The sequence below is a fragment of the Ceratosolen solmsi genome, unplaced genomic scaffold (assembly GCF_000503995.2).
Source record: "Ceratosolen solmsi marchali unplaced genomic scaffold, CerSol_1.0 scaffold6, whole genome shotgun sequence".
NCBI lineage: Eukaryota > Metazoa > Arthropoda > Insecta > Hymenoptera > Agaonidae > Ceratosolen > Ceratosolen solmsi.
Genome location: NW_011948414.1, coordinates 8,930,572 through 8,943,459, shown reverse-complemented (window position 1 = coordinate 8,943,459; position 12,888 = coordinate 8,930,572). Strand labels below are relative to the sequence as shown.

The window sequence follows — 12,888 nt, the reverse complement described above, 5'->3', positions numbered from 1 at the left end:
TATATATCTAGGTTAAATTAAAAAAAAAAACTTGTTGAAATTTAAAAAGTTCGGAATAATTTTAATTCATGATATTTCAATTGAAAGAAACGTAACAATAGCCGAACAAAACTGAAAATATTTCTCAACTGCTCTTGGTAAAGCGATGTTAGACTAGCAAGTAATAGATTCTTTAAAGGAAGTCTTTAAGCGAACGACGCTGCTCTTCTTCACAAGTCCCATCCTTGATAATCTCATCATTGCGTCTCTTTTTAAGAGAGAAGAGAAGCGCTTGCGCGAAGAGAATAAAAAGAGAAGAGGATCTTGTGGCTTGCGCGTGAAAGAAGCAAAAGGTGAACGAAGAGAGAAAGAAAGTAAGGAAAGAAAGAAGAAGCGCTGTGCTTCTTGTGTACACACCACTATGGGTGGGCACATATCCAACCGGGCAGCGGATGACCAGCGCTCCGGTATGGCGACACGAAGAGGATATGCACACACATGCGTGACCGTGTGTATGCGAACTCACTTGGATGTCCGAGAGAACCAATAAGCAGTTGGACGAATGGTGGGGGCCATCAAAATTTCAAAAACGTACTCGGGCCCCTTTCGCGCTTGGGGATAAAAGCCAGCATCGTGATTCTTTCGGTCAGTACTGATACGATCATCGTCGTCGTTCGAATATCTTGAGTCGAAGAGTCGCTCTCGAGGAGACGATAAAAATAATAAAAAAAAAAAAAAGAGGGATTAAAGTTCGGGTGTACCTTCGAGGTCGGATATATAAATTTGGTGAAGTTTTCCGTAGCCGAACGGTGCGAGACTGCAAGTGTCAAGAGACGAACAGAAGATGCTGAAATACGCCGTAGTTTTCGCCCTAGTAGCGACCAGCGCCCTTGCGGCACCAGCTCAGGAGCAACAGCAGCCCTCCCTTATCGAGCAGGCATACAATATATATAGCTCCTGTACAGCCGAACAGGATATTGCTGTATGTTTGAAGCTTAAGGCGCTCGGATTCGTCGACAGAGCTGCCAGATCGGCCGAGATCGATGTTATTGATGGATTCAAAATTGTACAGAACGAGGAGTCAAAGAGCAACAGGTGAGACTACGATGCTTCATTTTTCAAATGCACGGACAATCCGAGTGCTTTTTCAAGTGGCTGGAGTAAGAAGGGAAAATAAAAATCTTAAAAGAAACGCGCAGATTTTAATTTTTAAGTCATACCCAATTGAATTACCTGCCTCTTTATCACATTAGGCTATAATAAATTGAGTACCACTTTATTAAGCATTTATTTTCATATGTTTACAGTTGAATTTTAACAATAATTTGGGATAATAATAATAATAATAATAATAATAATAACAATTTTAAGGATAATTATCAAATTGAAATAAACATTTGAAATATAATTACAATTATGAATTTAATTGAACTTATTTTGTATAGTCTTGTACAATTATTTTGCATCTGACAATTTAAAATACAATCTGAAAGCAATATTCAATGAATAAGAATTACAAATAATTTAAACAATTATAATATTTAATTAATCGATAATGAATTAATAATGAAATTACATTATAGTATTTACTAATTTAGTAAAACGATCCAATGTATGATAAATTACATTGTAGAGAATAATTTATAATAACGTGAAATAATGATTGGTGTGATATTTCATATGTAATAGATAAAAATAACGAAGTTTATTTCGTTTTATTGTTTAAGTAAACGGATAATTGCACACGCGCGCGCACGCCCACGCGCACACACGAACATCCACACATACGCACGCACGCACAAACACACACACACAAAAACACCCACACGCAACCACAAAAACATCCATGCGCGCGCGCGCATACACGTATAAGCATGCCTATTACAGATGTATTACAGTATCGAATACATATTAAATATATATATATATATATATATATATATATATGAAAATAAAGATTGAAATATATTTTTTGACATTTCAGCCGCGCAGACAATGCAAGGTCGCTGAATGACATTGAGGCGTCTCTGCCCAGTGAAACTGAAGCTAGAGAAGCTGCGGTGGATGAAGCTCTCCTCGACAGAACCGCCAAGTTCCTGTCAACTCACACGGTTGAGCTCAGCGTGCCCGAGGAAGTCTCCCGCTCCTTCGATGAAGGTATATTCTATTGTTTCAATGAATCATATGCGATCTTAAATCAATTATTAAAACATTTTTTAATTTAAGCCGCTTTTTACGAATTCGGCTTTATAAAAGAAAAGAAAAACTGAAACCCTTGAGTTAAATAATAATTATTATTAAAATAATAATATACAAAACAGTAAAAAATATTACATATATATATATATATATATATATATATATAATATAATAATAAATTGATTAGCTATCGAATAAGTTGCGAAGCATATTTAATGTTTCTTCTTTTTTCCTCTATTTTTAGCTCGTGGCAAGAAGAAGAAGATCGTCAAGTCTCTTTTACCTATTCTGCTGCTCTTGAAATTGAAAGCCGCGGCACTTATTCCAATTGCGCTCGGTGGTCTAGCTCTCCTTGCCTTCAAGGCCCTCGTCATTGGTAAAATTGCTCTTATTATCAGCGCCGTAATTGCTCTGCAGAAGCTCCTTGGTAATAAGCACCAGAGTTATGAGGTTGTCGCCCACGAGGTTCCCCACCACCACGAGGAACATCATGGTGGTGGATGGGCACGATCACTTGAGCTTGCCTACAATGCCCACAAGCCTACTACCAATTAAAAAGAAATTGATCATCACTGTCCTGCAGAATGTACCTAATTCTACCTTTTACACCTTTATCTCGTATTTCGTTCGGGGCGTTCATTGAGGTTCTGTGCAATAACGTGTGATCAGGCCAGGTTTCAGACAAACTCAAAATTTGAAATTCTCATTGACACTCACTCGACAATTGACAGGAAAATTTATAAGACATTGACCGATGATACGGACTGGAAAAACGTCGACAACAACGACAGCAATAATTAGAGATAGAAAAATAATTTAAATGATGATGACGACGATAAAGCTTTGACAATAACGTTGATTTGCCACGGAACTGATACTTTTAATTCTAGATGACTTTTTTCTAGGATTGATATGACAGATATATTGTTATTATTTTTCAAGACATGACAATTTTCGTCATTTTTTTTATTTTCATTACTTTTTTTTTTTTTTTTTTTGTTACTTACTAATGACATACCATAAATGAAGTTGATAAGATATATTTCACTGGCTACCATATGACTGTTAACGGACTATTTGAGGATAAACAAAACGTACGCTTAAATGGAAAGCTTAAATATTACGAAATAAGTGTACGTTCTGATAAAATTTATTTAATATCGACAAACAGAATTATCCAACTTTCTGAACCATGCATCATTCAAGGAATAAACGGATAACAATATTTATATGGAGACGAAACTAAAGTGATCACACGCTTAATGCCTCACATCATCCCTCCGGGACCATTGAAATCATTCCATGTTGGACATGACATTTTTTATTGGTCCTTAGTCAGCATTCATACGCAAATATGCGCCATAGAGATTATTTGTGTACAATAATTATTTATATTTAAACCGAATTTGAAAAAATCGGATCACCGTTGTAACTTATGTTTTATTTATAAATAAATCTTAATACGTTTTTATTATAAATGATTTGTATTTTTTACCCTTGTATTTCTTAAAATATTATATATCTCGCAATTAAAGAACGGAAACAAATCATATAGAATTCTATTAATTTAAATTATATAAATACATAACAACTTTATTGCTCTTCCTTTTTATTTTATTAAATTTATTAAAAAAATTTTATTAAAAATTTCATTTTTATCAAATCTTTGATAACAAAAATAATATTCGTATTATTTTTAAATAATCAATACACTTGTACTACAAAAGTAGAAGAAAGTACTACATTCGCATATTTATATAAAAATTGAAGTAATAATAACTCAATGTTATTAATGAATTAACTTAATTTGAATATATAAAGGAAAATTAAGTGACGCATAAAATGAAAATCTGAGGTTGAAACACTAAATTTATCAACTTTAAATTTATATTTATACTATATCTATACTTGTAATCTATAATAACGAATTTATTTATAAATTTGGAAAACGATGATACTTTTTAAATTTTAATGTTATGCAAGTACTCAGCTCAAAAAATTCAAGTTTTAACAAATGTTTCGCAATTTTTTGACATTAATTCAATTTTATACATTTTAGTAGAATATTTTTTTTGTTTTGATTAAATTTTAATTTAATGGGCCTCAAATTCATTGTATTTATTTTTATTCTTAATCTACTTGGAGCAACGAATATCCAATGAATTAATTAATCCTTTTACAAATTCACAGTATTGCATTTAAGAATTGAATTATAAATACTTAACAACAATTAAAAAATACATTACAGAACGTGAAACCTTCTTTTTTATTATAAAATAAATTCAAAATAATTCAAAAGCAACAGACAATAAGTTTCCTTTTCCATCTTACGTATTCATCATTTATGTTAGATTTTACTATATACACAGTCTACACTTTTTTTCTTAAAATTGTATTTCATATACATAAATGTATATTCTATTGTTAGTAATTAGCATCCGATCTGATTGTGTATCCGGCGTATTTTCCCACATAAGTAGGGTCATCAGATCATCAGTGATAACTTTGTGAAAAGAAAATGAAGATAAAAGAAACAAAAGACAAGGTGAGGCTTTACTTTCACTAGATGCTCCACTAAGTATAACCAATTATTATTTCCTCGTGTGAAAAAGCCCTGCGAGTTTATATATGTAAGCGTCTTTCGTTGGAGGTAGAGCAGTTTCACTTTAGATTTTGTAGCCGCAGAATTTCTACAAAATTTCTTACTAGTGTGGTGAATATTTTTTATTCATTATAAAAGTAACTGGATAATATTATCAATAAAGCAAACAAAAGTTTACATTAATCGTGCAATTCATTACAGATAATGACATTTTCAATTGAATGAAAAATAATGAAATATACATACTACATTACAAAATAAAACGAAAAATAAATATTAAAGATAAAATTAAGAAAATATAAAAAATTAAGAAGATATAAAAAATTAAATAATATTAAGCAGTTTTTATATTCACTCGATAATAGTTATAGCAGTTCTATAAAATAGTGCAGTGAAGTAAATAATAAATTTTTCTCTAATATAAATGAATGAATGAAAAAAAAAAAAATTAAATTACCGTGCATTAAAAAATGTGTATAAATTCAACATAAATTTAAACATATTTATTTGAAAATATATAATCAGTATGAAGTTATCCACACAATATAATAGATAAAAATATTATATAAATCCATTTCAGCAGAATTTGACATTAAATGAAAATTAATTTCGAATGATCGTAGTGATTTTAAAGTACTGCAAATATTTTGTAAAAACCCATTCGTTACGTGCATTTAATTCAAAAATATTTTTATGCACTTCATAATTTCTATTATTAATAATAAACGTATTCTTCATATGCCTTCAATAAGAAGTGATATGAAAAATTTTGTCATTAGGTTTTATTTCTTAATGTTGATGTCTAACAATGTTTTGACAATCATGATGGAACCAAATTCAAATAACGATAATCAGCGTAAAGCATCTCACGTTGTACAATTCGACGATCCAAGTTCATTTAACGAAGCTTTACAAAGCTGCTTAGCAGAACGAAACTACGGTACCATTGAATGTTTTAATCGAGGTGCTTTGACAACTTTGCAATCATGGAATGATAACGATTGTCTGGATTTCGGGAATATAAAGCTGGAACGAAGCGATGCCGAAAGTCGCAATTTTCTCAATTTTGAGGAGGATTCAAGCAATATTGTAAATTTAATAAAAGCAACTTCAAAGCTATTAGAATCTAGAAATATTAAGTGGGATTTAGGAAATATATATCCGGGATTACAAATGCGAGTAGGTCCAACATTATCGGCTTCCAATGGATTACTTGAATTCGTAATGGATGAGAGAAGGAATCATTATGTGAATAATAGACAAATTGGCACTGGTGAGTTATATTACTTTGACTGATAAAAATCTTTCATCAAAATTACATAATAACGAGAAACGTAATTTATTAATGTTTGTTTAATAAATCCAACTGAAATAGTAATTTTATAATCAGGATAAAAATGTATAATATATATATATAATTTTTATATACAAGTTGAAAAATCTTATCTGATTTATGAAGAATGAACTTATAGTTATGAAATATTAATGAAATATATTTTTTGAGATTTTTTTTTTTTTTAATGTTATGCACTATCTTTACTTTGGGTTTAAAACTTTTCATTCTATTCTTTTCTCAATTTTCAACAATACTTAAATATTTCAGATTTTAGATAATTCAAAATTATATTCTATACAAGCATTGAAAACAACTTAACAATAATTATTTTAATGGTTAACAAATTTTGATTATATTTATTATTAAGATTAATTGTAATTATATTTTTTTAAAGTTTATAAATATTCATCTTTAAAATATTGAAAATTGAAAATAATTGAAAATCAAATTTATCGATACTTTATTTTCTCATTTATTAATTTTCCCATTGGATTTCAATTGGATTGGATTCATATTGGATTCATATTCATTCATTTTTAATTTAATGCTTTTATATAATTCATCGAACTTATTTACATATTTTATAAGCAATTTCTAATACAAATAATACTGCGATATTGATCCAGTTAAGTTACGTAATATGTCTAACTAAATTTTATAATGGACTAAATTTACATTTATTATGAAAAAATACAATATCTTTCTAAGACTATATTGTTTATGTATATCAATTAATAGATCAATATATTGAAGAAATAACTTTCTTATGTTTTTAGAAACTTATTATATTTTTACTTTACGTCCATGGCATTATTGAAATTGTCTTATTATTGTATAATTATTCTCATATTACATTTTTGATATTAATATATTTAATTATTATAATAATCATACTATACCATTATTAACAATTTTAACGTGAACTAAAGATGTAATTATTATTTACTATAAAATGGTAGACATCATCGATATTCATTAAAATTTTTTAATTAACAAATACATTAAATAATATGAAAAAATCTTGTGTTTAGTGTATTCTTTTCTGGTACTGAAAATTTTTAATACTCTAATATGGGCATGAATGAAAAGGTAATAAATGTTAGTATATTGATGGTATTACCTTTGTTACTATATTATATTTAAATTAATATAATGAATCTAAATATTATCATTTTGTTTTTATCGCAAGGTAAATAAATTAAATATAGATTACTAAGCAAAAATGATTTCAGTCTAATCTGATTACTTTAATCAAATTTGAATTATTATAAATTAGTAAATAAAAATTCCCTCTAGCCAACAATTTCATTAAGCATTGATAAATTCGTAATTTTCGTAATACAAATGATATATTTTCATTGATGAAATTAATTTATGAAATTCATCGCAAGAAAAGTATAAAACGTCATATCTTTTCACATTCTACAAAGCCTTTAGAATGAATGAAATAATCTCATAATTAAAAAGAAAATAATTATGTATATAATAATAGTTATCTATTATAATGGAATAAATGTAAATAGATCTGTCATATTTGTTAACGATGTGCTGACAATCATATTTTACATTTTGTAAATAACCAGAAAAACATGATAATAAAATAACATAGAGTAACAAAAAAATTACATGTTAATAAAATTTGATAATATTATATATTATAAAATCTTATAAATATTATTTAGATTCAAGACAAATAAACTGATTTGTTATAAAAAAATTTGCAAATAAAAATAAATAATACTAATATTTTATTTTCTATACTAAATGCAAATTATTTAATGCAAATTATTATATCGACATAAAATTGAAGTAGATGTTGTTATAATAACAATAGAACTTTCTGTTGTTAAATTCTACTACTACTGTACTCATCTATAATATTTGTTCCCAATAGTTTTGATTAATGTTAACAGTTATTCTTTTATAAGCACAAATTATCAAATGCATCTGTTCCTAATATTTATAAAAGTTATCGAATTTTGATTATTATTTTATTTTATATTTATGTTTTAACAGGCATATGTTCCACTATAAAAATATAATATTTTTCTATGTATTCATTTAATGTAGAATAATATACACCAATTCATATATACCTCTTCAAAATATTTTTCATAAGATATTTATAATTGAATTTCCATCGTGAATGGCGATGAATTTACTTATTTATTATCTCGGATTATTAAAAATCCGATATTTATCGTCTTTTGAATTGAATAGAGGATTGAAGAATATTTCTAGAAATTTATCCGTGTTTTAGAAAAATCTAATAATTTCAAGAAATATTCTTCAATCCTCTATTCAATTCAAAAGACGATAAATATCGGATTTTTAATAATTAACAATTTTTATTGAAAAATGATATTTAATCGTTAGTTTTGCAATAATCGGAATCTTTTTAGTAGTAATATAATAAAATACATGAATAAATAAATTATTCTATGTTGATAATCTCATTTCTAATACTCGTACGAAATTGTTGTCAAGCGTATATAATTGTTTAATTATTTGGTTAAGGATTAAGTACCATATTTTATTAGATGGGTTACTTATATCGAAATTTTTTAGTTGGCATAAGAAGATTGATTGATTGATTGTTTATCCATAATTTCATTGTATTATTCTTTACAATAACATAATATTAATTATATATGTGTGCATATAGTGAAAAATTGTACAAATCTTAAATTCACCCAATGTTATTGGACATTTACTTTTATAAAATCTTCCATCTTATCTTTTCTTTTTATAAAACTTTTAATTTGAACTGTTAATTTATTTTTACAACGAAACGATTGTTTTCTAGATAGCTCTTTCAACCACTAGAAATACATAATCATTGCATAATATTAAAACATAAATACACTTTAATTGACGCAATCATAAAATATAAATTTTGTTATAATTTATTAATTAATTAACACTCAGGTCATACAGGCTTTACTGGCTAATAATAATTTCATTATTATCCGTTGTAAAATCCATACGATTTAATAAATCTAACTAATCGTCTATAATTCCATCGATTCGTATGACGTTCTCCATTATGAAACATGAAAGAATAATCACCGCAGTTCAAGATCAATTCAAGGCGAAGCTCGTACGTACCGACGGCAGACAACCTTACCAACAAGTGTCAAGTTCAAGGCCGTAACAAGCGACCGCTTCACCGTTCTCTCGTGTGGCGGCGTCGAGCTCAAGGTCGAGTTCATGATCAAACGACACCGGGACTAACGTACTTGCTCTGCATTACCTTTTACAGGCAAGCTGCTCATGAGACAGTTGTTGCTCCCCTTCCTCCTCGGCTTTAAGCTCAACCTGACCACGCTACTGCCGTTGCTCTTCGGTGCGCTCATCATCATTACAAAGAAGGCCTTGCTGCTCACGAAGGTCGCTCTTTTCATAGCTGGATTGATTGGTTGGAATTCACTTTTTAACCGCTACCCTAGTTCATCGAACTACCAGCCTGATGGTTTCTAATTATATAATTATATTAATTATGTCGATATAATCTGCTATGTTCTTTCAAATTTCTCATGGATTAAACATTTTTTTTTTTTTTTTTTTTTTTTTTTTTTTTTTTTTAATTATCATAACAACATATTGAAATATCGATGCTTCGTTTGTGACTATCCCTAGAGAATAAAAAATACGAATTATTTAATTATTCGTATTAGGTAATTCATTTGTTTATTTATTTGTAACCTTGATGTTAAACTATCGAATATTGTTTAGCTACTTCATTTGATCAGTGGGAGAAAACATTTATCGCTCGTAATTCTTTTCATTATTTGCTTTGCTATATAACTTAGTAACATAACATATTATCATAATATATAAATGAAATACTATTAAACAACAGTGTTTAGTAAGAACAAAATTAATACATAAATAACATAATTTTATTTATTTATTTATTTAGATAAACGAAATTTATATAGTTTTTCACGTCAAAATCGATACTTTAATAACATGGAAAAACATGAAAATTATAATTAACCTTATATAAAGAATATTAAGATATTATTTACGGCCGAAACATCTATACATTTATTCATCTGTTTGTAGATATGTACATATACATATATTTTATTTATATATACATCGATATTTCAGTTACTTTGTTATAAATAACGTAAATATAAAATTTGAATAAAAATTATAATTTTAATACATATGTATATATAGTGTGATTATCAGCAATTAATACTCTCTTAAAGATTTAATTTAAAACCTTTTACCTTTTAAATTTTAACCATTAAAATCAATAAGAATAATTATCTATTATCAATTATATATTACACTTCATTAACTGCATTAATTAGTAGTTGCAATTGTTACTAAGAGATAACATTTATATTGCTTATAATGTTATAATGATATAATGTAAAGTGAATTAATAATTGTTATAAACATATATTTTTGTTAAAAAATTTATTAATACTCGAGAAAATTGCATCTATACATATGTACGTACAAATAGTTGCATTTACATAAATATTTAAATAATTTATAACTATGAACTGGCCGTTAACATACAATAGTTTATATATGCATAATCGAATGGAGCTACATTTACTATAAATAAATTTTTTGCACTTTATTCTTTATTCTATTGAAACGCAATTCATCAATAAAAGATTATTTTTTATATCGTAATTTATTTGTTGATCTATATTTTAATTTGAATTGAGTATGAATTAATATTAATTACAGATCATGATGGTATAAACTATGGATACACTCAAAATATTAATCTTCAGCCTGGCTTTGGAAATGATCTGGCAAGCAATTTGGGAACAATGTTACACAATCCAATACATCAATATAATCCATATAGAGTGGCATCAGGAAATCATTTTCCCATAAATCAACATATTACCCGTGAAGTTTTTAATGTGTATGAAACGAAAACAAATGATAAAAGTGAATCTTTTGAGAAGAATAATAAGGATTTTGTATGGTCAAGAAATGAATCATAAATTAATGTATGTTATTTAAATTATGCAAGACAGCTTCAGTTATCTATTTCCATTTCATCGCTGTATTTTATGATTAGAGATAAAGATATATACAGTAAATGAATTGTGACACTCGGAAAATTAAATTTAACTTTAAGAAACGAAAATTTGTAGTTTATTTAATATATAAAAATATCAATGTGATAAATTAATCATTTAGTAATAGTAAAATATCATATGAAGTATTCTATATAATTATCAAGAATTAGTTCGTATTTTAATTATTTAATTTTTACATACATAATAGATAAATATTATAGTTATATTTCATAGCATAATACATTCATGTTCATATATTTAAAGGATAATAATAAAATCTAAAACTTTAAATAATTTAATAATTCCTAAGCTTTAAATAGACATATGTAGTTAGTTATAAATATGCATTTAATTGAGATTATGTATGTACTCGGTAAGTAAGTATATATTTAATGTGAGGTAATGCTTACGTATTTAAAATAAATGTCTTCGGTATAGATTATAACAGCCAAATACCACTTGTATTTCTGAAATTAATATTAGATGCGTTATAATCTTGATGATCGATCCTGTGAATTTATTCGTTCTAATCCAAATCTACTAACAACCATCGTTTAAATATATGAGAAGTTGAAATTGCTTATCGAACTACTTAATAGATTGAATTCATTGATAATACTCCGAGATAATGTTATGTGTTAGTTCTGGAGTAGACCAATAATTTCGATATGCCAAAGAGGGAGGAAACGTGTTTCTTAGTAGATATTAATTCGAATTTAATAGAAAAAGAGCCTTTCGTAATACCTCATCAAGATTACCTATTCATTATTTTACCATTATTATTCCAGTTATTATGGTTATTCTTTGATCCAGCAGTACTTATTCTCTTAGTTATTATATATATATATATATATATATACCCATACAAATATTTTTTAAATTACATTATTTCATCCTTTAGAATTATAATTGTATTTAACTATTACTGACAATGCCGTAAATAAAAATTCTATTTATTAAATTGTTAAATTATTCTAGGAATTAAATATAACGAGCGATAAATAAAAAAAAATCAATTATTTGATGATGATAATTATTTTTAATATGTTTCTCTGTGTAGATAAAATAATAATTATTAAATAGATAATTGACAGTTATATACGTTAAATAAAAAATACTATTCGTTTATGCTCAATAAAAATATAGAAAGTATATGTAAATTATGTTAAATGGTACTGTGTACCTGAAAAATATAATTATACTAAGTATTGTAAACCAGTGTTTGAAAAATGAATAATTCGATAAATCATCTGCATAATTTTGTTTCTATATTAATATATTTTCTATTTTTATATTGATACTTTAATTCCAATTAATTTTTTGTTCTCCCTGCGTTTACTCTTATACGTTATATTATCTTATAAATCTTATAATTATTCAATAAATCTTATTTTTTTGTTTATTTATTTTGTCATTTATAATACGTATAATTTATAGATTTCATTAAATGCTTTGATTTTGTTTGAAAAATTTTACAAATGTGTGTTTTGAAGTTTATAATAAAATAAAATGATAAATTAAAATAAATGTATATATATATATATATATATAAGATTCATCTTTCAAGGACTCGAACAGCAATTGACCTTTCAAGAGTCAATTATCCACTTTGTGATTCCCAGTCTGTTATTGTAGGACATAGGTATTTACGAATTAGACTATACTATTCCAGTTACATTAAGTTCAGTATTGAACCACTTTTTATGTACACC

General features: G+C 26.8%; 2 protein-coding genes across 2 annotated transcripts; both read left to right on the top strand.

Annotated features, from left to right (window-relative positions):
- The first annotated feature begins 613 nt into the window (after window positions 1–613).
- On the top strand, window positions 614–3,142 carry Osi9 (DUF1676 domain-containing protein Osi9). Its single transcript, XM_011506852.1, has 3 exons — window positions 614–1,074; window positions 1,964–2,136; window positions 2,423–3,142. The coding sequence occupies exons 1-3, from the start codon at window positions 824–826 to the stop codon at window positions 2,731–2,733; spliced, it is 735 nt and encodes a 244-aa protein (XP_011505154.1). The 5' UTR covers window positions 614–823; the 3' UTR covers window positions 2,734–3,142.
- A 1,756-nt stretch (window positions 3,143–4,898) lies between these two features.
- LOC105368406 (DUF1676 domain-containing protein Osi10b) lies at window positions 4,899–9,596 on the top strand. The gene is made up of 3 exons (XM_011507415.1): window positions 4,899–4,917; window positions 5,536–6,053; window positions 9,379–9,596. The coding sequence occupies exons 2-3, from the start codon at window positions 5,540–5,542 to the stop codon at window positions 9,594–9,596; spliced, it is 732 nt and encodes a 243-aa protein (XP_011505717.1). The 5' UTR covers window positions 4,899–4,917; window positions 5,536–5,539.
- The last annotated feature ends 3,292 nt before the right edge of the window (window positions 9,597–12,888 follow it).